Source organism: Sminthopsis crassicaudata, chromosome 3, assembly GCF_048593235.1.
Source record: "Sminthopsis crassicaudata isolate SCR6 chromosome 3, ASM4859323v1, whole genome shotgun sequence".
Lineage (NCBI taxonomy): Eukaryota > Metazoa > Chordata > Mammalia > Dasyuromorphia > Dasyuridae > Sminthopsis > Sminthopsis crassicaudata.
The window spans coordinates 596352260-596380230 of record NC_133619.1 but is presented as its reverse complement, the minus strand read 5'-3'; the positions used below and the strand labels follow the sequence as shown (position 1 = coordinate 596380230).

The following is a 27971-nucleotide window of genomic DNA, read 5'->3' as shown; positions in this document are numbered from 1 at the left end:
AGAGCAAGCGCCTAGTGACCATGGCTCTTCTCGGCCGGTGCGCCCTGAAACCCCAGCCCCCACCCGGAAACCTGAAACCGCGGGGGACCTTCCCTGGGGCCTTCCCGTCTTTCCCCCGAGGGGTTGGCCCCCCGTGGCCCCGTCGCCCCCGGGGGGCGCATGGCCGCCCGGAGGGCTTCCCCCTTCCCCCCCTCCCCCTCTGAGCGCGCCGTCGCCCACCGCTGGGCCTCGCTGGTGCCGCCCGCTCTGTTTCCCCTTCCGTCGGGCGGCCGGGACTCATCCGCCCCAGTGCTTCTCCCTCTCTGCGCCCCAGAATCTCTCGCTCCTGTGTGGGGGACTGCTCGGGGACCGGAATCACCTGGCCCGTGGCCGCCGCCCCCCGGGCCGGGATCATGGCCGAGAAGCTACGAGGAGCGCATCAGGTGGACATCGACCCAGACTTCGAGCCGCAGAGCCGGCCGCGCTCTTGCACCTGGCCGCTACCGCAACCCGACTTTGCAGGCGGCGGCGATGAAGAGGATGGGGCGGCCGGGCCCGGCGGCGGCGGCGGCGGCGCTGAGAGCACCGAGAACGGAGGGGCTGGGGCGGGCGTTGGGGAGCGCAAAGCGGCGGTGGTGGCTGGGGCCCCCGCTCCCGGGACGGCGGCTCTACCGGTGCTGGGTGGGGACGCTGGACAGCTCCGTAAGGCTAAAACCTCTCGGCGAAACGCCTGGGGCAACCTGTCCTACGCTGACCTCATCACCAAAGCCATTGAGAGCGCCCCGGACAAGCGGCTCACGCTCTCCCAGATCTATGACTGGATGGTTCGCTACGTGCCCTATTTCAAGGATAAGGGTGACAGTAACAGCTCTGCTGGCTGGAAGGTGAGAGCCCCCGGCGTACTTGGGCTACAGTAGCTTGCCTGGGTTGGGTCTGAGGTGGGAAGGCTAGCTGGCAGTGGGCACTAGCAGTTCTAGTGCGTGTGTCTGTAGGGGGAGGGGGGAATTGTACCCAGCTAGCCAGTGCATGGAGGAATGTGACTGGAGACTCAGGCTGGGGGAGGGGGCTAAGATACTAGGTTCAGGACAAGTTCACAGCCCCCAGAGCTCATGCCCGGTGTGATGAAAGGTAGGGGTGGGTCACGCCCCAGGTGGATGGGTGTCCAGTTCCCCTATCTGAAGAAGGGGAGGCGGGGGTGGAAATGGGGAGAATCGGGAACCTTACTTCCTTATAGACCCAATAGATTTTTTTCTTTGACTGAGAGGAGGGAAATCAGGTGCTGCCTGTTGACACCCTTCTATTCCTCAGCTTTGTGCCTAGAAGTGTGTTAATGGGGATTATTGTTTTGTTTTTTTTTTAAGAGGGGCGGTCTCCTTGAAAGGGATTGGAGCAGGACCCTAGATCTAGGTATAAGGAAGACACAGTTCTAGAGCACAGGAGTGGCACTCCCCAAATTTGGGGAGGGGGACAGTAAGAGGGCAACTTTGGGAGGAAAAGGAGAAGCTGACCCTGTGAGGAAGGAGCCCCCTCCTATCTGCCTGTGTTAAAGCTTTGAGTGTCCAGTTGCCTGCCAGCAGATGGCATAGTTAACACAAGAGGCAGAGAAACTGAGGCACAGCGAAAATCAAAGGTTCACACAGAGGATTGGAGCCAACACCTCATTCCATTCTCTCTGATAGCCTTATTGACCCTGCTTCTCTTGGAATTAACATGCTTTAATTGGGGGATTGGAAAGGGCTTACAAGTATAGAGGACTGCATTATTAGGCTTAGAAGAAGGCCCTGAGTTTACATTCAGGAGCCACCTCTCAGAGTTCTGAGGTCTAAAGAGAGGGATATGGAGGTCTATGTGCTTTCTCGGGTCTAACCACAGGCACCTCCTCGCTTGGGGAGACTAGCTTACAGGGACAGTGGCCATTGACCCTCCCCCAAACACAAGAGCATTGGTAGACTGGCCTGCTAACTCCCCATTAGAATCTGGCACTGGTCCATACCTTTCCCCTTGGTCATGCCTCTGGTTCCTGGAGTCCAGAAAGAAAAGGACAAGGTCATGAAAAGGATGCTGGGTATGTCCAGAGTAAGCAGGGGCAAATGCATTTGGTGGTAGTGCTGGTATAATGGTATAATGTTTTCGAGCACGCGTGTGCACACACACACACACTCATGTACATAATAGCTCTCATTTCATTAGTGATTTAAGGTTTGCAAATAGACTTTCTCATTATGTAGGTGAGGTATAGATATTGAGTGTTATTATTCTATATTACACATGAGGAAATTAAGGCTTGGATGGTAATTTGTCACTGGTTCACACAGCAAGCATAGGAGCCAGGACATGAGCTCAGAACCTGGATTGGCCCATGCCCTGCATTGGCTCCCAAAGCAAAGGTGCCCCATGTACCACTCAGTCAGCAGCTTTGGTGCTGAGGTTTGCTGGGGACTGGGCCTTGAGCTAGACATCTCAAGATGTCTCAAAGCAGAGAAGGAAAGAGCAGAGTCCCTGCCTTCTGGGACCTTATGATTAAGGGTTGGGTAAGAATCAGCAAAGCCAAAAGAGCTAGCCACAGAGGATGGATGTGCTCGGGGCGAGATGTGAGATACAGTCCAACTGGAAGGGCTCAGAGTAGGGGAAGAATTTCTGTAGGAAATGAGATCTGGAATGATGGGACGGGGTAGAAGGATATGGCAAGCAAGGGGGGGATAGGTGTGAGCAGAGATAGTCTAAAAATCAGAAGCTGGCTGGAGCAGAGGGTGTGTGTGGTGGGGAGCTATGTAAAGCTGGAAAGGTAGCTGGGTAACAGACTGGTTGGAACATGAATGCCAGACTTGGGGGATTGGTACTCTATCCTGTTGGAAGGGGAAGTCACTAAGGGTGTTTTAGAAGGGAGGCGATAGACTCCGTATCAGAGCTGGGAGGGAACATCTAGTCCAAGCTCTTTTTTTTTTTTTTTTTCCGGAGAAGGAAATCAAGGCCCAGAGAGGAAGAAATTATCAATCCAAGGTCACATGACAAATAGCAGAGCTGAGAATGGAAGCCAGATTTTCTGGCTCTAGATCTACGCTCTGTCCATTATCCTGGTCTATCCTTCAAAAGGGTTATAGAGGTATCTGAAGCTTACTTTATTCAGGGTATATGTAGCTTAGCTCTATTCAGGGGTAAGAGCTTCCAAACTGACTACTGTATTGACAAGGGCATATTTGAGCCTCAATTTCTTTATCTGTACAAGTAGATTGGATGGGACTTAACCCAAGGTCATAGAAGGAGTCATGGTGGAGGCAGGGACCCCTGACTCCCAATCTGGTCTGTGAAGTTAACCTTCAACTGCCTAGAAGTGGATTTCCTTTTTCTATGCCTCTTGAGAGAATGCAGACTTCCTCTTCCCAGTCTATAGGAGAAGCCTGGATGACTGATGTTGGGAACTGGAGCCCTAGATCACTGGACCTCATCTGCCTCCATCCTTGTTGAGAGTGGAATGGGATGAGATAGGATGAATCACCCACTGTGTGTGCTCTAGCACCTGCCAGAAGGGAAGACTCCTGAGGGAGAAAATTCAGGCTGGTGAATTCTATCAGGTGGAAGAGAAGGTGGTCTCCCTAGTCAGTTGCTAATGGCTGGTTGGATCCTGGAACAGAATCCTGGGCCCAGAAGATCCCTTCTCTGTCTTCCTATCGGTCTCTTTTTTCCCCATTCTATCTTTTACAATTTCATTTTTTCCCATCAAATATTTATAGGGCTCTTCCTGTGTTCCTATTTTGGTGCCAGGTACTGTGGGGCACATAGGAGGAACAGACTGGACCCCTTCCCTCCAAATCTAGTTGGAAAAAGAAGCTGTCCAGGTTAGAGAGCCAAGGAGAATATTAGGCCAAGTATAATCAGGTGCTGAATATGATGAGGAGAGAAATTATTAAATTGGGGAAAGTTGCCTAGGTGAAGCAGTCCTGCTCGGAAAGATGAATAGGGCTGGCATAGGCCTCTGGCCCTCCAGGCACTCTAGAAAGGAGGTAAGGCAAAAAGCCTGCTTTGTATATAGTAAAGGGACAGCAGAACAAACCATGCAGGAAGCTGGGGACAGAGAGAGGGAAATCTGGAAAGGCAGCTAGTTTGGAGCCAGCCTGTGAAGGGGCTTAAGTGCTAAGCACGGGAGTTGGGAATTTAATCTGGAACTAGTGGGAACCACTGAGGCTTCCAAGCAGGCTAGTGAACTGAGATGCTTGTCTAACAAATATTTATTAAGCCACCCTCTGAGTTATGAGCTGAAAATAATGGTTGAGAGAAGTCATCATTTTATATACATTATCCTCACAAGAACCATATGAGGCAAATGCTCTAGGAATTAGTATTATCCCCAATTTGCAGATGAAACTTGAGGCTTAGGTGAAACGATTTGTCGATGGTCATTAAGATAATAAAGGCTGGAGCTGGGGTGCTATGGCTGAGCAGCATGTTAGGAAGATGATGGATATATATGTCAAGGATGGATTGAAGTGCAAGAGATTAGAGGTAAAAATGCCAGTCGGGAAGCCAGGCAAGCAGTGATGGGGAACTGAGCTGGTTCAGGGGGTGTGGTTCACTGAAAGTGGAGAGAAGGGGATATATGGGAGAGGAGGAATACTGTTCTGTCAACCCCAGGGTCTCTTCTTTCTTGCTGTGACTCTCAGTTTATGAGATGTTACATATGGAAGGGACGTGGAAGATCATCCAATCCAACCTCCTGATTTTACAAATGTGAAAAGAGGCCCAGAAGGAAAATTAAAGAGCAATAAATCACTAGGGCAGGATTTGAACTCAGACTTTGGTTCTTAAACAAAACTCTCTTGGCATTAATTCCTCTCTTCTTGTTATTGAGATTAAGAGGGTTCAAAGAACCTGGGGCTCCTGGGACTATACCAGGTAGTCTTAGATCCAGTCCTCCAGGAAGTCTTCCATGGTGTATCTGCCTCCTTCCACCCTTTCCCCATCCATTCACCTTGCATAGAATTCTCCTCTGAATCTCCACCATGCTTTTACCCTACCAAATCACCAAGGAGGGGGCAGGGTGATTTTTCTCTAGATGCTATCCACTCTCTTATTATGTAAGTGGAATCTCTTCTTAGGGTGGTTGTGGCATTTTTCCAGTTTATGTTCCCTTCTAAGAGACCTCCCTGAGAACAAGCTAAAAGCTGGTCCATTTTTTACTTCACCTTCCTATGCAGGGATCCATAGGATAATAGGATAAATCTGGAAAGAACCATTATAGCATCATCAGTTCTAATATTCCCATTATATAGAGGAGGAAACTGAGGCCCCAGAGAGATGGGAGAAAGGGATTACGATTTACCAAGTGTCATACAGAAGTAAATTGTCATAGCTAGCTTGAGAATTCAGGATTTTTTCACTCTGAATGCAGTGTGCTTTCTTTTTTAGGAGTTTTCCTAACCTGAGCCTGCTAAGGTCTTCAATTTTTGACAGTCAGCTTCTTTCCCTAACCATCATAGGAAAATACCACCTCAGCGCAGGAATTTGTCTACAAGGGAGTCTCATCCCAATCTTTATTTTCAATAACCTCTGGTTTCCCTTTGTAACCTTCTGGATTTTACTTCATATATTTAAGAACAGAATTCTCGGAAAGGATCCATAAGTTTCATCAATAACATTAGTCTTCCTTTTGTATAACCTTATGGTTTATAGGGTTATATAGTAAATCCTATGGATTGCGTCAATAACCTTTGGTTTCCTTTTGTAACCCTCTGGTTAATAAGGTTAATGTGGTTAATCCTATGAATTTTGTTTCACATATTTAAGAACAGAATTCTGAGAAAGGATCCATAAGTTTCACCAAATTTCCCAAAGGCTTCATCCACACAAAAAACTGCTTCTGCTGGATAGCATCATCTAATCCTCTCTTGCTGTTCTTTACCCCAGAGCTCCAGGAGCCCACACTATGACCCTTCTGGGATCTCTTGACCTGCTTGCTTTCTCTTTGGATTCAAAAAGGACTATTCAATACTATCCTGAAGTACCTCCCCCCCCCGCCTCCTACTGCTCTTCTCCCTATCTATGACACCCAAACACTCTTTCCCTTTCCCCTTGAGAGGCTCTGGGTGTCTTTTTCTCATTTATTTCTAGGGATAAAGAATGATAGAATGAAAAATATGAGAATAGGGTAAAGAAATTCTGCTCAGGCATGAGGTTGGCTGATTCCAGGCTCATTAACTGAGCCCACCACTGCCAGAGCCCCGAAGGAGGTGTTTGAGGCCAGAGGGGGCCCTCTGAGAACAGCACTGGGAAGGCTCTGCCCAGCAAGATCTGGCTTCCCAGGAAGCCACGGACTTTTTCTAACTAGCCTCTGCCCACAGGAGGTGCTCAGTCAGTATTTGATGAGGGAGTAAGTCTTTGTTGCATCCTCTTCTCCAGTGTTGGAGCTTTCTTGCTTCTTTCCCATCCCCAGTGAGGGGAAGAAGGGAAGAAAACCTGTTTCCCTCTTCCTCCCCACCTCCCCCTGCTTTATGAAGTCAGGTTCAGCTCAGCCTTTACCAGGTCTAGCCCCAGGGTCAAGCACCAATCAGAGACTAGGAGAAGTAGACCCATGGGCAGCTGCAGACTGCTCTGGAGAAATCCAGGACCAGACCAGATCCAATCCCTATGCCCACAGCGGGCCCCCTGGAGTGGGACAAAGGGGCCTCATGCCCACAGCCTGAGGGAATGGGCAGGGCTAGGGGGCATCATGCCAACTTGGGGCCAGGATTCCCTTCTTCCCCAGGTGTAGCTGGGGCAGGGTGCCAGCCTGCTGGGCCAGCCGGTTTGCTAGTGCAGCTGCTCCCAGGAAAGGAGCAGCAGAATGAATCTGGAGTGGGTGTGGGGTGTGTGTGTGTGTGGGAGTGTGGAAGAAGAGGAAAGTGGGAAAACCCAGACACCCTCCTCTCGGAGCTTTTCCTCAGAATGTCTCCTCTCTGAGGTCAAAGAACCATGTAGAACCTCCATGTGGTGAACCAAAAGAAGGGATGGGTTCCATGATTCCTTCCTTCTCTGATCCTGAATTCTCCCCCAAGCCTCCTTAGGAGTTCCTTAAGAGATAAAGGACTGGGGGAACAATATAGGGGGCCCAGGAGGGTACCAGACATCAGAAAAAGATTTAATCTTGTCTGTTACATGTGTGACTTTGGACAAATGATCTTCCCTGCATGAGCTGGCCCAAGTGTCTCCAACTCTAAAATGAAGGGGTGCTTCTTATACACTAAAATGTATAAATATAAATATATATAATAATATATATATAAATATATATAAATATATAAATAAAATAAAAATTGTGACTAGAAGTCCAGAAGAAAAACAGGGTCAAATGTCAGTTCTGACACTTGCTAGCTGGATAACAACAGCAGCTTCCTCTTCCTGGGGATGACAAGGGTGGTACTCCTCTCCCCAGGGGCTGGAGGGCTCAGTTGAGATGATGTTTTGTTGGCTTAAAGCTCTGATGTATGTGAGTTATTTTATTATTGCTATTGTTGTTATTACACAGGATGTTCCCATGAAATAGAGAGTTCAAGTGTGTTTCTATCCTCATGATGGGGAAATGAGGTTTAGACTGAATGACCTTTCTCTCTATGATCTTCTGTGGATTAAGCGCCCTTAGAATTTGAACCCAAGCCTCTAAATTGAGAACCCTTAGTATTTCATCTCCTCCCTCTCTCTCCAGTCCCTGTGATGTCATCCCCTGTCTCCATCCCCCTCTCCTCCCGCAGAGCCTGGGCTTGGAGTCGGGGACTGCCTCAGTTCCTTAGAAGTGAGTGGGGGTTGGGGGAGGGGGTTGGACTCCACCTCTCCACAGATAATGCATTCAGACTCTGGTGTGTTTGTGGGGGTGGGGCTTGCTGGGATTGACAAGGCTGTGGGAAACTGTGCCAGCTCCGGGTTGGTGGGGGGCACCGCCTCCCTTCCCCTCAGCCCGACTCTGAGCCGGGTTCCCTCACCTCATCCATCTGTCTGGTTCTCTCCCTCCCCCCACCCCCAAAGGCAGCGCGTGTTTCCCTGCTGGCTGGGGCTCTGGAGAGCCTGGGGGTGGGGGGAGGCTCCGAGGGCGTCCTCACACACTGTACTGAGCAGGGGCCTGGCAGCCTCCTGGGCTTGTGCCCGCCACTCCTGGCACATGGGCTGGTGTGCCCAGCAGACTCCCACAACCACCTGCTCACACCCACCCACGCCCGGTGGCGCTCCAAGGGCCCTCCCTCCCCTTCCCCCGGGATGCTCTTGTCCTCCCTCCCCTCCCCCCACTGTTCCCCCAGTCCCCTTGGGGCACCTTCCTTCTCCCTCCCTTCTACCTTGGTCTGAGAGAGCTGTGGGTGGGGGTCGACAGGAGGGAGGGAGTGGAAGCCCATGGATGCCTCTGCTCTGCCTGGGGGTGGGAGGCAGACAGACTGGAAGCCAGGGAGCCCCCCGGGGCTAGGGTAAGGAGAGGAGGGGGGGCTGCCGGGGCCCCCGCCTGCCACCTGGCGAGGCTCCAAGCGCTGGGGACGCTGGAGGGCGGGCGGCCGTGCCAGGCGGTAATTGCAGACAGACTAATTTAAAGAGACGAGACAGTTATTTTTAACTCATGCTAAGGTAATGAACCGATCTCCAAGCTGAGGGTTCAAAAGTTCAGCCCCCACCCCCCAAGATAACACCCCCTTGTCCTCCTCCTCTCAGCCCACTATCTCCCTTCCCAGGACCTAGGACCGACCTCTCCTTTAAAGTGGGGGGTGAAGTGGAGGGGTGCTGCTGTGGCTTCCTTCCCTGTCTGAGAGGCTGAGCCCTGGGACTGAGGGCCCTGTGCACCCATCACTGTGGAGCTGTGCAGGACTCCACCACTCCAGAACAGGAAAACCAAAAATGGGGGGGGAGAGAAGGGGCTAGCCAGTGATCCCCGCTTCCTGCCAGGGGCTGGGCTGCTCCCTCCTGTCCCCAAGGGGTGCAGATCGTTCAGTCTCCTCCGTGTCTGTGGGGTCCCATCAGGTTCAAACACTCGAGCAGGGACTCGGGGAGAAAGAGGGACAGCTTTACCTCAGAGAGGAATTTGTCAGCCTAACATCTAGAGAGCCCTCTCCCCTTTAGTGATGGCCCCCCACTGACTCCCTAAATCTGCTCAGAGGGAGGAACAGAAGCATCTCAGCCTTGGTTAAAAGGGGAGGGAGAGTTATTCACCTCGAGTTCAGACTTTCAGATCAGGGAGACCCTCAGAGGTCATGTGATCCATCCCTGCTCCATCCCTGCTCCATCTCTGATCCATCCCTGATCCATAGATGCCCTCCAGAGCCTTTCCTTGAATATTCTCTCTGAATGGGGTACTCACCACTGGGCTGAAACCCAAGGTTCTCAACCTTTTTATGTCATGGCCCTTTCCACAGAGTGTGCTGAAGCCTGTGTGGATCCCTCCTTGCAAAAATGTTTTTAAAGGCATAACATAAGATTACAAAGGAAAACAGTCATATTGAAATAATTTTAATATATAATATAGAAATATATATTAAATGCAATGTTACAGACTCCAAGTTAAGAAGCTTTGAGCTAGACTGCTGGATGTTAGAGCATCTCATCTGACCCTTTGATTTTAGAGATAAAAAAACCAGAGCCCAGAGAGGGTTCAGATCACATAAGCATGTGTCACAACTGGGATCTGGACCAAAGGTTCCCAACTCATCCCCTACTTCCCGCCCCTGGGCTCCACTCAATACTCCTTCTCAGACTGTTGCAGCTAGGAAGTTCCATGCTTGTTGCCTTCAGTGCGAAGGCCAGCTTTTGCCTCTATCAGCATCTCCTGGATCCTGGTGCTGCCCACTACAGCCAAGAAGAACCAATCTGATCTTTCCCATAATTCTGTGCTCCCCTCACATGTCTTCCAAGCTAAATGCCTCCAGTTCCCTCAGAATTCTAGGCTCCGCCCTGCTCCTTTCCCCAGCTCTCCACTGTTAGAGAGGACAAGGACAGAGGCTGAAGGATAGGGACGTAGTGGGAAGAGGAGCTACGGCCAAAGCTCCTTTATTCCATCCTATATGAACATGTGAGTGAATGTGTGTGAGAGAGATGTCAAACCCACGGAGACCTTGAGAAAGGAACTTGGATCTGCTCATGGTGACCTTATTAACCGCCTCTCTGCTGCTAGCCCTCTCACAGAGCTGCCCCTGCAGTCCTCTGTTTTCCACTTCCTATGAGTGGAATTGTTCCCCTTGGTCCCACTCTCAATATTCATTCATTCGCTCATTTAGTCACCATGTCTTCAGAAGCAGAGTTTTTTATTCAGTGGAGGAGTGTAGATAGGACATAGCTACCCCTCCATAGCAGTAGAAAGAGAAAACTAATCCACAATATTACTGGTAAGTGTGTGGAGCTGGGGAAGGCATTCTGGATTTGGATCTAGATGACAGGAGTTCCTTGATACATGATCATGGACCAATCTTAGGTCACCAATGTTCTCCCTACATGCTTGGGGACAGAGGCTTGTTTGCCACCATCTTCTGTCCTTAGGTACTTAAGCATAGAGGCCTGTTTACTACCATCTTTCCTAGGTACTTAAGGACAGAGGCCTGTTTGCCACCATCTTTCCTAAATACTTAAGAACAGAGGCCTGTTTGCCATCATCTTCCCTAGATAAGGACAGAGGCCTGTTTGCCACCATTATCCCCAGGTACTTAAGGACAGGGAATCTGTTTGCCACCATCTTCTGTCCTTAGGTACTTCTTTGCCACCACCTTCTCATCCCTAGATGAGATCAGACTACAAAGTTAGGCTGGCAGTAATTCGTAGAGGCCTTTAATGCCAGATGGAATTTGATCTTTAATTGGCTGGTTTGGGAAGATTTTTATCAGAGGAGTAACACGGCCAGATTTTCGGCATAAATAAGATGATTCTGCCAGTGTAGGAAGGACAGTTGAAGGCGGTGGCAGCGACTGGAGGCAGGAGGACCCGTTGGGAGACTTTTCCCGTGGTCCAGGCAGGTGGTGACGGGTGCCTTGTACCCTGAAGAACAGCGGCTGTGGGAGTGGAGAGGAGGGATGAATAATAGGATGCTTCCAAAGCTGAAATCCACATGACTTGGGCACTGAGTGTGTGTGAGAAATGAGAGCGGGCCCAGAGGTTTTCCACTTTACAGAACCGGAGGTTCCGTGTGCCAGGCACACAGACCAGGCATGTGGGCCCTGATTGCTAAGGGGCACCTGGAGGGCCCTGAGCCTGGCCTCTATTTTCCCACAGCACCAGAGGCTGTGGAGGCTGCCCTCAGGACTGGACACAAAAGGAGAGGGGGTGACCAGCCTTTTGGGAAACAGTATTTAAAGAGAAGCTTTACCCCCTTTATCCTATAACCCCTCTGAGCTGGGGCCTATGAGCTGCTGAGGGCATCCAGATGGGTTCTGGTGTCTTAGGGGGAGGGGATGGAGGTAGGTGGAGAACAAGAGACAAGGGGGGAACCTTCACTCCCACATCTTATTGCTGAAGAAGGAGGGGTATGAAGGGAAAATCTCCCCCTGGAGAGAGATGTAGTTAGAACCCCTCCCCCTACTTCTAGGCACCCCAGTTGCCATGGAAACCCTCCTGTTTGGGATGGGTTCAGCTGTTAATGTTCCCCCTCCCCATATGTGGAGGTGGGAGGGGGCCCAGGTGGCCTGTGTGGGAGGGGCCTCTCTCTGAGTCAGAAGCCCTGGGTTCCAGTCCCAGCAGTGCAAAAGGACATGCTGTGTGATACTGGGTTTCAGCTGTCCTGTAAGAAAGGTCACTTCTAGCCCCGATCTTCTCTTTCCTGGGAATATGATTGAAGTTTGGTGCACAGGGTGGGGCTTCAGACATTCCCTCCCCATGACCACCTTCCATACAGAGAAGGCGAGTCTCTCTTGGACAGACCTCGCATTCCCCTCTCTTCCTCCATCCAGCTACACCCTCAGATTTCCTCCTTTATTCACCTGCTGGATTCAGAGATACACTCCCCAAAATATGGCTTCCCCTGGTCATTAGCTTTTGCCAAAATAAAAAAAAACCCCAAACCTGTAGTCTCTTTCTGGATTAAATCCCAACTCCCCAACCTGGCATTTGGAGGCCTTTGGCCAACTTTCTCCCCCTCAAAACACACAGCTAGCAAGCAGTGAGCTGGAGTCCAGAGTTCAGATCAAACGTTCTTTCTACTGCCACTGGCAGGGGTTGAGGCTCTGGGTTCCAGGCCCGACTACTACTAGCTGACTTGAGGGGACCTTTGCCTGCCATTTCCTTCCCCTCCCTGACCAACAGCTTTTCTTTTCTGCAAAATGAAGACATCTGTCCAAGGTTCTTTCCAGCTCTGACATTCTCTGAATGTCTCTGGGCCACGCCCTGTGCCCAGCTAATGACTCCCACCCACCTAACTCTCCCCTTCCTGCCTCGTGTTTCTTGCTCCCAAGTTCGCTCTAGTCTCATCCCTCTCATCCTTTTAAGACCCAGTTTGGGCTCCTCCTCTCCCAGATTTACCTCCTAATCCTCAGGCCACAACATCACCTGGTATCATGAATGTATTTCATACAAGATCCCGGCTCTCCCCAAGACAAACTCTGCTAAGCTGTCCCTGCGTCTGGGCCCTCATAGAGCAGGCTTTAATTAGGCACTGCCTTCCCTACCAGAGACTGCTGTGAGAGCCCAGCACACTGGACACACTTTTAATTGTCTGTTGAATTGACTCAAATGATTCAGTGAGTCTTGACTAACAACAGTCCCTCACAAGGGTGCAGATGGCTGGTTACAGGTTGCCAAGTTTCTTCTCCACTTTCTCATTTGTTCATTTGCTCCTTACAACAGCCATGTGAGGCAGAGAAGGGTGTGTGTGAGAGAGAGACAGACACAGGGACAGAGGCAAAGAAACAGACACAGAGAAGAGATGAGAGGAATGCACACAGAGATAGAGACTAGAGAGAGGAGAAAGAAAAGACCAGGGAAAGAGAAGAGAGACACAGAGACAGGAATGAGAAGAGATGAGACATAGAGATAGAGACAAGAGAGGGAGAAGAGACAGGGCATCGCAGAGAGACAGAGGAAAGAGAAGAGATACAGAGAAGGAGAAAGAAGACAGAAAAAGAGATGAAAGACACAGAAATAGAGATAAAGAGATATGAGACAGGGAGGGAGGGAGGGAGGGAGGGAAGGAGAAAGAGAAAAACATCTTGAGACACACACAAATGAAAGCATGGGAGTTTTGTTTTACAGATAAGGAAACTGAGGCAATAAAGGCACCCACTCAAAGTTGCAGAAGTGGAATTTGAAATGTTCTGATTTCTAGGGTCCTTTTCCATTAACTAAGCTGCCTTTCGCTACCTATTGTAAACCCAGTCTTGTTCTAGACCGTGTCGTGTGAGGAACCTACCAGGAATCATTGCACCATCAGGAACTCGGGAATCTCACACACAGTCATTTCACACATACATGACTAATACTCCTGGGCTGGACAGAAATCATCTGTGCCCACCCCCAGATTCTTGGTTACACTCATTCCCTTGGGCTCTGAAAGCTTCCAGCTGCCCCAGTCCCTCCAGATTGTCAGTCACTCTGCGGCTTGCTCCCTCTCCCCCCTTCCAAAGGGTAATAGAGTGATGGTATCCAAAGCATTGAAAGACTTGTCATGATGGGGAAGTTGGGAATAGGAATAGAAGCTCTGTTGGAAAATCTGTGAATTCTGGGGGATCTTTTGGTCTAGGGGACTTTCATAGTTCACAAAAACAAACTCGGTCTAATGTGAATTTTGGGGACGGGCAAGGAGGGATTTCTGGAGGAGCTGAGGTTGGGAGCAGGCCTAGAAAGCTAGGCAGAAGGGTGAGCATATACAGGAGCTCACTGCCCAGCTTATGTGGAGCGCCAGTGACCCCGATATCCTCCTGCCCTTGTTGCCAGGTCTTTGTGCCTCCTAAAGCGTTCACCAGTCTTGGCCAGGCTGGTGGATGAAATAGGCTGGAAGGTACAGGACAAGGGCTAGGCTGGGGGTAGCATGGGCACCAAACAGCCCCTTGTCCCTTGGGCTGCGTCTGTGACTGGTCCAGGGGCACTGGGATGGCATGGCTGTCTCCCCTGGGCAGAAGGCCAAGCAGAAGTCTTGAGTTCAAAAGATGAAGGGCTGTTCAGAAATAGAATGGGGAACTGAATGCCTTGTCACAAGGCTTTCAGGTAGAAGCTAGAGGAAGCTTGTGGGGGAATATTGGAGAGGAGATCCTTGCTTAGTTGGGGAATGTTGTAGTGGAGATTCCTGTCATTCATTCGACAAATAGGCACCTATCACTACGTGGAAGGTGCTAGTCCTTTTCCCTCCCCGAGCTTCAGTTTCCTCCGCTCTAAACAAGGGGTCTGGCTTGATCTCCACACTCCCTCGCAGTTCTGGGTTCTGTGATCCTGTAAGAAATGAGAGGCAGATCTCCAGAGCAATGCACCCACATGAGGCTGCAATAGAGCAAAGTCCCCCACTAAAGGTTGAAGGCAGGCCCTGGTAGAGGTGCATGGGTATTTGGGGTGGGGGCTGCCTGGCACCAGCTGGCAGGGAGAGGGAGCCACATAATTCCCTCCTTCCCCACCCACCCACCCACCAGCTGCCTCTCCCTTGGGCCTGTCTGACTACCAGGTTCCTCCAGCAAAGCTAAGGCTGCTCCCCTTGTCTGGGGCCTGCCCAGGTGGGCCCAGAGCATTTCAGAGCGGGAGGGACAATAGTGGCCGGAGCCCCGAGACAGACCCCAGACAGGAGTCTGCCCGGGGGCTGATTGGATTGGGGAGGTCCTTGGTTAGCCTTTCTATACTGCTCTCAGCCTCTGCTTCCTCCTCTCTTCCCTCCTCTTCCCTCTGGGGGACCTCTGTCCTCAGCTGGCCCCAGCCTCCTATTTGTAACCTGAGTTGGGGGAGCGGGTCAGCTATGCACTGTGGGTGGCACCTGCCCTTGAGCAGATGTGCCTGGGTGGGTCCAGGCAGGGTAGGAAAATTGGGGCTGATCCAAGGAAGCTGGAAGGCTGTATCCCTCCCCACTTCGTGCTCACTGGTGGGGGCTTCTGTCCCTCCCCTTTCTGCTCCAGCCGCTGAAGGCCTCAGAACGCCCGCCTGGGCAGCAGGCAGACCTTGGACCTTGCCCTGGTTGCCTCCCCATAGCTCTCACTCCCCCTACCCCTTGGCCATTAGACCTTGAGGGTTGCCTGCCTTCCCTGGGTGGCTGGGCCCCGGGAGAGCAGATGGTTCTCGCTGGCTCTAAGCCAATGGCTCAGGCCCATAATCCACAGGAACCCAGGCCCTGTGGGGCTGAGGAGCAGCTGCCAGGCCCCACCCCAGAGCCGGCCACATGGCAGGGGAGGGTGAGGTCACAGCAGCTGCTCTAAGGTCCAAGATCCCCAGGGGGTGTTAGAGAGAGGGAGGGGCGGGGAGAGGGTTAGGGCCTGGTGCCTGAGAGCCAGACCCATACACTGGAGTGGGCAAGTAGGCCTGAGCTCCCCACCACCATCATCACCCCATGGTTAAGTACTCCAGAGGGTGAATCTAGAAGGACCTAGAGCTAGGAGGGGGCTTAGAACCCGGGATGTCAGAGCTGGGAGGGCCCTTAGAACCCGGGATGTCAGAGCTGGGAGGGCCCTTAGAACCCGGGATGTCAGAGCTGGGAGGGCCCTTAGAACCCGGGATGTCAGAGCTGGGAGGGCCCTTAGAACCCGGGATGTCAGAGCTGGGAGGGCCCTTAGAACCCGGGATGTCAGAGCTGGGAGGACCCTTAGAACCCGGGATGTCAGAGCTGGGAGGGCCCTTAGAACCCAGGAGGTCAGAGCTGGGAGGGCCCTTAGAACATAAGGATGTCAGAGCTGGGAGGTTCTTAGAACCCAGGAGGTCAGGGCTGGGAGGGCCCTTAGAACCCAGGAGGTCAGAGCTGGGAGGGCCCTTAGAACCCAGGAGGTCAGAGCTGGGAGGTTCTTAGAACCCAGGAGGTCAGAGCTGGGAGGGCCCTTAGAACCCAGGAGGTCAGAGCTGGGAGGGCCCTTAGAACCCAGGAGGTCAGGGCTGGGAGGGCCCTTAGAACCCAGGAGGTCAGGGCTGGGAGGGCCCTTAGAACCCAGGAGGTCAGGGCTGGGAGGGCCCTTAGAACCCAGGAGGTCAGAGCTGGGAGGTTCTTAGAACCCAGGAGGTCAGAGCTGGGAGGGCCCTTAGACCCCAGGATGGCAGAGCTGGGAGGGCCCTTAGAACCCAGGAGATGAGAGCTGGGAGGACCCTTAGAACCCGGGATGTCAGAGCTGGGAGGGAGCTTAGATCCCGGGAGGTCAGAGCTGGGAGGGACCTCAAAGCTCCTTTACCAGGGGGCTCTTAAGTTCCTTCTCAGAATAATGCTTTGAAACACATAAAATATATATAATTACAAAGGAAACTAAATTGAATTGCAGTTATCCAAGTACATATTGTTTAAAAAACTAATCCACAGACCTTGGGTTAAGAACCACTGTGTCCAGTCTAAGAACCTTGCTTACAGAGAGAGGTCCACAAAGAAGGGATTTCCCAAAGCCGTAACTTCAGTGGTGATGCAGGGACCGGAACCCCCAAACTCTGGCCTCCCAGTCCTAGACCCCGTGTGTTTCCACTGAATCTGCTCTGAAACGAGGTCACGCTCTTCCTCTGACTGCGGCTCTTCCCCCCAATGCCCACTCAGCAGAACCCCGGCCGCCACCTCTCCTTCCTGGAAGCCTCCGGGTCCGGGACAAAGTTCCTTGTACGGGCTCAGCCTGAGAACTTCTCTGATCCCCCCCACACACAGCACCAGGCTGGGAGGAAGCTCTCCCACTTGTGTCCCAAAGCCCTTTGTCCCTTCCAAAGTTCTCATTTTTCTGAGAATTTGTGAGAGGCCGAGGATTGAGTGTAACCTGCCCCAGAAGCGGGAGGGAAATAGAACTGGGGCGGGGTCTCAGGCTCGCCCCTCACACACGGCGCAGCCTATTCTGGTGGCTGCCAGTCTTAATCACCTTTTCCTCCACTGGCAGCAGTGGGAAAGAGCCCGACTGGGGGTACTCAGATCCCAGCTCTCCTCTAAGTGACCGTGGGGCAGGTCCCTGTCTTAGTCTGGCCCCAGGTTCTTCCTCTCTAAAATGAGCAGTTTAGGCCCCAAGCCTCTTCCAGTTCTTGATCCCAAACCTCTGCCTTCAGCTCCTTGAGCTGCACCTACTTGTTGCATTGCCTTGTGTCAAGGTGAGGAGTAAGAGAAGACTTGTGTAGTTCTCAGCACGTTGGGGACATTTGCTGAGTGTTCTATCCCAGCCAGAAGCACACAAAAGCTCTCTGACAGAGGCAGAGGCTATTTCAGTTGTCAGTTTCACTTGAGAGTTTCACTTGTCAATTTCAGTTGTCAGTTTCCTCTCTGTTGACTTCTGTCTTCCTACTCTCTACTGAACCTTCCTTCAACTCATAGGAACCTAAAGCCCAGTTCTTTTCTTCCCTGATCTCTAAGGTGGTCTCTGGCTTTTAGGATGCTCCAGCCTCCTCAGGTTTGTGTCCTGTCTCCCTGGCTTCTGCTGCCCCCCCCCAGTCTCAGCTACCTCCGCTGTTCTCTCCCTGGCTGCTCATCCATCAGCTCCAGGAAGGGGAATCCCCTGAAAGAGAAGATTAATTTCACTCCTTAAAGATTAGATACATAGTTAGCATGTATAGAGCATCTATTCTGCACTAGTTACTGAGCTAGGCACTTTGCAGAAATCTCATTTGAGTCACACAGCCCTAGGAGGTAGGTGCTGTCATTCCCATTTCACAGATGAGGAAACTGAGGTCCAGGAAGTATCAGAATTGGAGTTTGAACTCAGGTAAAGAAAGTGCTGCCTTTTCTTCCCAGGATGCACCAGGCTGCCATTGAAGGATAAGACCGAAGTGCCGCAGTGCTTGCAGCTGCAAGACCTGGGGGTGGGGACACTCCTTGGGCTCTTTCCGCTCCCCGCAGTCTGCGCCCCTGCAGGAGGGCTTGCTCTTTAGTGGCGGAGGATGGGAGAGTCCGGGATCCCGTGGCTTTGGGCTTAGAGAAAAGGGTCCAGGAACCGAGGCAACAAATACAAATCCCAAGTGCGGCAGCAAATTTAGGATCTGAGCAGGTTCCAGTCCTGAGAGCACGTGTACGGGTGGAATCCGAGATCTGAGCATGTCTGCATGGTTCTGAGGTCAAGGATACTTACCTGGATGTGTCGGGTTGGGATTCGGGGCCTCAGGGTGTTTGTGCCTGGGGGAAGGCTCGGGTGCAAGGGCATCTTTTTCCTCCACTCTGAAGGGACTCAGGGGAGAGCTTCCTCTCTGCCGGGGGCTGTATTCTCCCCCCCTCCCCATCACCCCTCCCAGTTATATACCAGACAAGTTCAGCTTCTTCCGGGACCCTCCCCCACCTTTCAGCTCCCACCCCTGAGGGCCCTGAAATCGGGCCTTCTGAGCCTCTGCCCTTCATGGCGGCAGGTTGCTAGACAACGGCGCTAGGGAGCCTTGCTTGCAGCTGCCTGGAAGAGGCTGTGAGTCTAGAAGGTCTCCCCCTCCTCCTTCCCCTGGAGTTTCCGGTCCTGAAGGGGCGAGGGGAATGGGAAGGGAGGGGAGCCCAGATGGCTGAGGGGGAAGGAGCCCTGAGTGGAGCTCTGGGCCTGGAGGGGGCAGGGGTTCTGGGACCGGGCTCCAGCTCCCACAGGCCTGTGTAACCTGGGGACCGAGCTTTGGGCAAGGAGTAAGAAGATCTGAGTCATGATCCAAACCCTGTCATGTGACATGGAGCACGGTTCTCCTCTCTGGGTCTCAGTTTCTCTCCCTACAATGAGGCGCTGGATGAGACATCTGAGTGCATCCTGTGGCTTCTATCACAAGTCCAGGACGAAGGCAGCTTGCACAGGGGATGCGCCCTTGGGGGGGGGGGGTGAGTATGGGGAGCTCCTAGGGGATCACTAGCAGAGAGTAAGGGTAGCCAGGTGCTAGTGAGGGAGGGGGAAGGGGAGGAGTGAGCAGCCCCTAAGGGCTCGGTGTATGGGGGAAGGGTTGCCAGGCACCGAAGCTCATCTCTGAGTCTGTCCTGAGGGAGCCCAAGCCTGCTGGGAAGTGTCATCCCCAAGCCAGCAGCCAGCCCGGGCACGCAAGCCAGCCTGCTCCCGTTCCCCTCTTACTGTCTGGAGAGCACGATATACTTTAAATTTCTAGAGCCCTTCAAGTGTTACAGAGCACTTTTCTTACAATAATCCTATAGTTAGATGTATTCTCTCCCCCATCTTACAGATGAGGAAAAAAAGTCCAAGAGAGGAAATACGCCATGTCCGAAGTTGCACAGTAAGGACTTAGGACTCCAGTCAGAGGCATCCTCGCCTACAATTCCAGCGCTTTCCATCCCACCACAATTCATAGACTGTCAGAACTGACACTTGACCTTAGCCCAATATTCTCAATTTACATATGAGGAAGCCACCTCCGAGAAGTTGAGTGATTTAGTCCAAATATACACTATAAGTGGTGGAGACCAGGGAGACCAGAAGATGAAAAGTCTTAGAACTAGTACCGAGAAGTTTAGAGTTTATCTAGAGTAGGAGCCGCACAGATTTTTGAGCACGAGTATGAAGAGGTCAGACGTGGATTCGAGAAAGACGTCTTTGGCCGCCATGTGCCAAATAAACAGGAGGAAGGGAAGTCAACTGAAAGACTACTACAGTAATACAGGGAGAAATGAGGGAGGTGGTGGCTGTGAGAACAGAGGAGAGGAGGGGACAGATGGGAGGATTGTTTTGGAGGAAGAATTTAGTGAGTGGTGGATATGGTGGATGCAGAAGGGGGAGGAGACTTAGGTGCTTATGAGGATTGAAGCTTGGGTGCCTGGGAAGTTGGGGGCTCTGAGGAAGTTGGGAGGAGCCTGTTTGGGGGGATTATGATGGCAAACCACTCCCATATCTTTGCCCCCCAAAAAACCAAATGGGTTCACGAGGAGTTGGACACAACTGAAATGACCGAACAGTAAAAGGACATGTTGCGTTTTATTCATGCTACAAGAAGCTGGAGATAAAGGTCTGAAATTGTGGCTGAAGCCAAAGCAGGTGAGGGTGGAGAGGATACAGTAAAATTTGGAAGCCTCTAGAATAGGGAAGAATGGGCCCACATTTAGAGTAGAAGAAAGAAGAAGCCAGGGAATGAATGGAAAGGTAGTTTTGTCACAAAAGGCAATGGGAAGGAGGGAAGACCAAGACTCAAGGCAGTGAAAGATGTCGGATGGCAGCAGGAAACGAGCCAGCTCGAAAGGACTTGCAGAGTGAGTGATGAAGAAGTGGAGGCAGAGAGGGTAGCTGTATTAGGAGGAGGAGTGGAGAGGATGATGGCTTCCAGGACTAAGAGGGTCAAGAGAAGGTGCTAGTGCTTTTTAAAAGCATTAGAAACCTTTCTTTATAAGCATGGGGAAGGGAGAGATTAAAGCTGTGCTGAGTTGAGACTTGGGAGTATATGTGGATGGTAATTATAGCATCCTTGTATATGAGATTCTTATGTAATATCTTAATATATATATTATTTGTTTTTTGGTCCTTTTCATGATCATGTCATGATCTTATTTGAGATTTTCTTGGCAAAGATTGTGAGGTAATTTGTCATTTTCTTCTCAAGTTCAGATGAGGAAACTGAGGCAGAGAAAAGTGACTTGCCCAGGATCACATAACTAGAAAATGTCTGAAGCTAGATCTGAACTCAGGAAGATGAGTGTTCCTAACTCCAAGTCCAGTTCTCTATTTACTGTACTACCTAGCTGTCCTAATATTAGTGCATAAGTATACATACACACACATACTTTCATATATAATATAAAGCTCATTGTGTAGCATTTTAGGATTTGCATCAGTCTATATACATTACCTCACTTGATTCTTACAACAATCATTATAAAATAAATGCTATTGTTCTCCCCATTTTCCAGTTCAAGAAACTAAGGCTTTAGATGAATTGTATAACTTGCCCAGCATCATATAGTTAGTATCTGTTAAATGTGGATCTCTGAGAATTCAAATGTGGGTTTTTCCTATTTCATATAGGATGTTCTAATCCATAGATGTATTATAGCTGCATAGTTAAAGAATTAACTTCAGCAAGTAGGTATCCTCTGAGACTACAAGGAAGAGGGAAAAAAGAAAGTAGAGGAAATAATTAGTTTAACTCACATGATCTGTCCCTTTGATTTTTGCAAAGTGCTTTCCTTACAGTAACCCTGCACAGTGACTTGGATAGGGTCACCCAGCTAGTGTCTTAGGCTAGATCTGAATTCTGGTCTTCTCGACTCGAAGGTCAGGGCTCTATTCACTGGGCTATCTAGAGTCCATAGATGTTAGCTCCTCTGATCATTGGGACACATGGAACACAAATAGAGGGGTCTCCTTCACCAAGGTGGGACATCTCATCTTCTGAGACTTGGAGGAAAGAGATTGTGGTTGGTAGCAGAAAGGGAAGGAAGCAGGAATCATTTAGACCTGAATTGTGGAGAACAACAAAAATGATGAGGTGTCATATGGGGATCAGCTGAAGAAAATAGGAATCTTTACCTTCTTTTTGAAGAAGACTTAGGAGGAACATGATAAGTGTCTTCCAGTATCTGAAGGGCTGTCTTGGGACAGAGGAATTAGCCCCCCGAGGACAGAAGTAGAGGCAATGGGGAATGTCGCAGAGAAATAGATCTTGGTTCCATATACAGATAAGTTCCTAATAATGACAGTTATTAAAAATTGGAGTGGGCCGCCTTAGGGAAAGCAGTGAGCTCCCCTTCGTTGGCAGTCCTGAAGCAGAGTCTGGGATGCTACTCCTCCAGGGAGACTATTTGTGTGCATTGGATCAGCAGCCTCCAAGGCTCCAGTGCCAAACCCTGGGATTCTGAGGGACAAAGAAACAGTGTGCTAGAGGGGGATGAGTCCCAAGACCTGGATCTGACTCGTGAGTTTTTGAAATCTAAATCTTAAAGAATATAAAAAATATAATGGAATAGGGGGATTCAGTTTCTTCCATGGGCAGAACCAGCTGGACGAGGTGGAAATCTTGAGGGAACTTTGCTCTTTATTGGCCATGTGACCCTGGGTAAGCTTCCTCCTCTGTAAATGTTCCTTCCAGATCTAGGGGGTCATTGAGTCAGTGACTACTTCTCAGATCATCAAGCTTCTCCAGGCTTCATTGGGGGGAAGGGAGGGAGAGGCCTTACTGAGAAAGTCCATGAACCAGACCCTGGACTTGGCTGGCCACAGTGCTCCCTCCCCAGAGGTCTGGGGCTGTGTAAACCATTAAACAGTTATGCAAAGAGACTCAGAGATTTAGAGGTGGAAAGGACCTTAGAGGTCAACAAAGTCAACAGAGAAAATCAGGTCCCAGAGAGAGTCATAAAGCCAGCACTCTAGCCACTGTACCACCCCTCTCAGGAAAATGTAAGTTAATATTAAGATGGGGTCTCTGGGGATCACTAGGGACAGTGGAGTTTACTGTGAGGCAGCTGGGCAGTACAGTGGGTAGTGGAGTGAGAAAAACTTAAGTTCAAATCTAGCCTTAGGCACTTACTGGTGCATAATAGGTACTTAATAAACGTTTATTCCATGTGGGGGGCTCAAGTGGAGCATAGTAGGATTACAGGTGGGGAGAAAAGGGTTATTGGAGATGGAAGTTCAGTTAGGACTTGGCCAGGTGTCAGGTCAAACTTTAGGAGGTGAAGTGGAAAAAAGTTTGAGCTGGCACTGAAGAGCTTAAGAGTCAGAGCACTTCAGTTCAATTCTCATCTCTTGATGCCATGTTACTATGTGAATTTGGGCGAAGTCCCCACTTCCATGGGCATCAGTTTCCTCCTCTATTAAGTAAGGGGTTTGGATAGGTCTAGAGCCAGCTCTCCAGTCCTCTCATTTCAATTGGCATTTAAATTAGTTCTTACCAGAAGCCCCCTCTAGGGCACCCCCTACAAGCTATCTTTTAATCTGTTTGGATACCTCCAATGACAGGGAGCTCACTCTCTGTGGAGATAGTTTGTTCTTCCTTATATTGAGCCTAAATCTTCTTTCTCCCCTGTACCTTCCACCTGTTACTTCTGGTCCTGCCCCCCCCCAAGGCCAAACAGAATCCATCTGACCACTCTTTCCTGTAGAAGATCTTCAGTCACTTGAGGACAGATTGAACCTCCCCAAACCTTCTCTTCTCCAAGCTCAATATCCCACGTCCCTTGTGCTTCCGGTCCTTTCACTGGCCGGGTTATTATTCTCAGGATAAGTTCCAGCTATTCCATGTCCTTCCCAGAATGCTAGATGTGCTGTGATCATATATCATCTCTGGGGAACTGCGAGCTCTCTGGGAGGTTGGGGGGACCTGGGTTGTCTTTTGGGGTTCAGCAGATCACATTGGGGTGGCGATAGCTCCATAAGGAGGAGCCGTCAGTCGAGTCTATGTGGGGAATGGGATTCTCCCTAAGATCCGGGATTGGACCCCTTTGGTGGGCCCTGGCTCTAGAACCTGGTCTGACTGGGAATCTTCAGAGCCTCCTAGGCCAGCTTTGGAAATGCCCATCCTGTGTCTTCCCCCTTTGCCTCCTTCCCTGTTGCCCCCCACCTCTCCGGCCTCTCCTCCAAAGGGTTAATGGCCTTCCCTACCTGCAGTTGCATTTTAAAGCTGTGAAATTAAAGCACGTAATTTATTCTCCCCACACACGAAGGAGCAATTAGTTCTAAACAGGGCTTAATCAGTCACTGCGAGATTGATTTCTGGAGCCCGGATTTGCGGGCTGCTGGCACTGTGCCAGGCAAGGAGAGGGAGGCATCGGGTGGGAGTCGGGAACCATTACATAATGTGCTGTATGGTGTATCCGTGTGGGGAGGCTGGGAAAGGGTCCCTCAGGAAACCCCACTGCCGGGGTCGGGGCCAGGGACCCTCAGTGGCCGGGGAAGAAGTGCTGAAACTTTCCCCTCAGGACTCCCACTCACTGGTCAGCTCCCCTCTACTCCCACCTAGGAGAGGGAGGAGCCCCGGTTGTGGCTGGAGACAGGGAGCTGTCCCAGGTATTGGCCCCTCTGCCCACAATCCCCTGCTTAACTCTCTCCCCCAGGCTCAGTCCATTCCCGCACCTCTGTGGCTAATCTGGAGATCCCCGGTCCATTAAGGGCTGTGAGAACAGAGCTGACCCGCTGTCCCTCAATTCCTGACCCCCTTTAATGTGGAAAGCGCTCCCACAGGGCACTCCTCCTGCCTCGGGAAACACAGAGGTCAAATCACCATCCCCTCGGTTTTTCCTGCCAGTCTTCAGGGAATCCCCAGTGTGCCAAGGGGAAGGGCAGCTCCTCTCCATAGACCTGGGATGTCCCTGTGAATGTGGCAATGAGAAGAGTTCGGGTCTCCAGGCCCTGTGTGGAGCCTGGGGTCATGGTGGCTCCCAAAAAAACAGGGATCCTGTCCTCACCCTTCCCTTTAGATCCCAACATACCCACAATATCACCCACTAAGATGAGGTCTGGGACAATTTTGTCAATAAGACTTTTAGGATCAAGCTCAATTACTCAAGGATCAATTACTGCCTAATTTCTCAGTTTCCTTACTAAGCATTTATTAAGTGCTTACTGTATTCCAAGCATTGCACTAAGCCCTGGGAAGACAGAGAAAATAAAATATGAGACAGCACTAAATGACCTCTGTGGTGGTCTCTAGGTATTCATAAGTGTGTAGAGGAGAGTATGGAGGAGGAGGAGGAAGAGTGCTCCCAGGTGTGCCATCTGGGGCTGTCACACACTGCCCCTGTCCCCAGAACCAGCCCGGAAGCTAGCTCCTTTAGGAGGCTCCCCTGGGTGTTTGTGGGACCCGCCTCTTATTTGTATCCCATGGACTGAGGGAAAGGCAAGTTCTGTAAGGAGCAGGAACATCCCTGTAGTTCTTGTCCGCTCCTCCATGCTCCTTCCTTGGTCAAGGGGGGGCCCATATGGGGGAAGGGAGGCCTGGTGTTCAGGCAACTGAGGATGAGGGAAGGGAGGCGGGGACAGCCTTCACTTCTCCTGATCCCCCACTAACCATAGCTCTTCTTTCTCACCCTTACTTCTCTTCCTTTCCTTATCCTTTCTTCCTTTCTTCATCTCTTCACCTTTCCATCTCTCCCCTCCTTTTTCCATCTTATCTTTCCATCTTTCCCTTCTTTATCTCCATCTTTCTTTCCATGTCTCCCATCTTCTCTGCATCTCATCTTTCTCCCATCTCTCACGTCTTTCTCTGACTCATCTTTCAATCTCTCCTCTCCTTTCCCCATCTCCTCATCTTTCTGTCTCTCCCCTTTTTTCCACATCTCTTCATTTTTCTCTCCATCTCCTCCTCTCTCTATCTCTCCCCTCTTTTCTCTATTTCTTCATCTCCATTTCTCCCTTTTTTCCTCCATCTCTTCATCTTTCTTTCCATCTCTCTCCTCCTTTCTCCATCTCATCTTTCCATCTTTCCCCACTTTTCTCCATCTTTTCATCTTTCTATCTCCCTTTCTTTCTCCATCTGCTCCTCTCTCTACCTCTCCCCCCTTTTCTCTATCTTCATCTTTCTCCCATCTCTCCCATCTTTTCTCCATCACTTCATCTTCCTTCTCTCCACCCTGACTCCCTCTCTTTATCTTTCTCTCCATCTTCTCTCTCTATTTCCCTCCTTCTTTCTCATGTTCTTCCTTTCTGTCCCCAAATCTCTTCTCATGATCTCTCATTTTCCCCGACTCCATCCTTTCCTGCTTTCTTCCTCCCTTCCTCCTGCAGAACTCCATTCGCCACAACCTGTCTCTGCACACTCGTTTCATCCGAGTTCAGAATGAGGGCACAGGCAAGAGCTCTTGGTGGATGCTGAACCCCGAAGGTGGCAAGACAGGCAAGACTCCCCGGCGCCGGGCTGTGTCCATGGACAACGCCAGCAAGTTTCTGCGTATCAAGGGTAAGGCCAGCAAGAAGAAGCAGATTCAGGCAGTTGGGCCCGAGAGGGGGCCCCACAGCCCACCGGGAGCCCCCCCACCTGCTGCGAAGTGGTCCTCCAGCCCCGCCTCACATGGCCCTGGCCCTGGCCCTGGCCCAGCCGGCAACGATGACTTTGAGCCCTGGACTGACTTCAGGGGTCGGCCCCCGCCTCCCCCACCACCAGGCCTGGGCTCGCGCATCTCCCCACTGCTGGCGGGCGGGGGGCAGCCGGATGAGCTGGAAGATGAGGAGGCAACCCCTTCCTCCCCACTCATGTACCCCAGCCCCTCGAGCGCGCTGTCCCCAGCTCTGGGTGCCCGCTGCTCCGTGGAGCTGCCCCGCCTCACTGACCTGGCCGGGCCTCTCAGCCTCCACGAGCCAGGACTGGCCGACAGCCTCCTGGACGACCTCCGGGACAGTTACGGGTTGAGCCCGCCGCCCCCGCCTCCCCCTGGCTTACGGGCTCGTGTCCCCCCAGCCCACAGCTATGCCTTCAGTGCCAAGTGTGGGGGAGCGGCCGGCAGCGGTGGCGGCCTGGGGGGCTCCTACTGTGGGACTATCTACAGCCAGCCCGCCTTGGGCCCACTGCGCCGCCTGCCCATGCAGACCATCCAGGAGAACAAGCAGGCGGCCTTCGCCCCCTTCCGGCCTGGACCCCTGCAGGGCCTGCTGGGCTCCCCAGCTGGGCCGCCCCCGCTACCCCCCACCAGGCCGCACAGATCCGGCTCCCTCCTGGGTGGGGGCCCTGGGGAGCTGGGACTCCCGGCGGCGGCGGTGTATCCGGCCCACGGCCACCCCCCGCCCAGCCACAGTGCCTTAGCTCACCCCATCAGCCTTATGACGCTGCCTGGCGACGCCTGCGGTCTCGGAGGCCTGGCCCACCCGGGCCACCCGGCCCCATACGGGAGCGGGGGCGGGCCGGCGGGGCCCCCAGGCCTGCTGGAGGCGGCGCTGCAGGGCCCGTACACGGCAGGCGCCGGGGGCCACGTGCCGCTGGCCGGCCAGGATCGCTTCCCCGCTGACCTCGACCTGGACATGTTCAGTGGCAGCCTGGAGTGCGACGTGGAGTCCATCATTCTCAACGACTTCATGGACAGCGACGAGATGGACTTCAACTTCGACTCGGCTCTGCCTCCGCCGCCCAGCGGCCTGGCCGTAGCCGCCCTGCCCAGCGGGCCCCCACCACCCAACCAGAGCTGGGTGCCCGGCTGAAGGTGGCCTGGGGGAGGGGGGCTCTGGACTCCCGCTGACTCCTCCCGGGGCAGTGCAGGAGCCAGCCCTCCCTCCTGGGCCCCGCATCTCACCTCCTGGACTGCAACAGCTCCTGGAGGGCCTGCCTGGCCTGGCCTGGCCTTGGGAGACTCTGTCTTGCTGCTGCCATGGGGAGGAAAGGGACCTAGCTCAGCTTCCCCAGGCTCCCTGCACACCCCTCAAGGATCCCCGTCTCTTCCCTGCTGCCGGACCCTCCCCCCAGCCCTGCTGAGGGAACACTCGGTCCAAGCCCTAGGAGCCCAGACTCTTGGTCCTAGAGAGCCAGACCCCAGGAGGCTGCAGGGAGGAGGAAGGCTGAGCCCTGGGTTCCAAGCCCCCCCCTTGCCCACACTCTCAGCCTCCTCCCCACCTGGGCCCGTCTCGTGCCGCTGTGCAGTACAGTGGGATTGTCATGTCTGCTTTGTGTGGTGATAAGCGTTGTGTTCCCCCGGGGGTCGGGAAAGGCTGAAGAGGCTGCTGGGTGGGGAGAAAGGAGGGGCCAGGCAGGGAACCTGCAGGCTGGTGGCCCTGTGCCCTCGGGGAGCACCCTACTCGGTGGATCCCTTCCCAAGCTGCCCCCACATGGCCAGGCCCTCCGCCTGCTCACACTCAGCTCTCCCTTGGCTAGTCCTGCCAGGCCCTCCTCTGAACGCCCCTTCCCCAAGCTCCCCCAACACCAATCCTCCCCCATATTTATAAGTGTCCAGTCTGGGTCTGGGGGGGAGGGTGGGCGCGGTCGTTCCCCGCGCAAATATCGTAGGCAGTGTACCGTGGCCGTGCCGTTAGCGTGTGTGTGCGTGTGCGTGTGTACCATGTAAAGGCCGTGTATAGTGCATTGTACAGCATATTTTCATGAATAAAACTGTTTTAAATATT

The 27971-nt window shown here is 52.2% G+C and overlaps 1 protein-coding gene across 1 annotated transcript; it reads left to right on the top strand.

Moving 5' to 3' along the window:
* Window positions 1-303: 303 nt before the first annotated feature.
* Window positions 304-27971, top strand: FOXO6 (forkhead box O6). The gene is made up of 2 exons (XM_074305458.1): window positions 304-863; window positions 25653-27971. Exons 1-2 carry the CDS (start codon window positions 393-395, stop codon window positions 27054-27056), a joined length of 1875 nt encoding a protein of 624 aa, XP_074161559.1. The 5' UTR covers window positions 304-392; the 3' UTR covers window positions 27057-27971.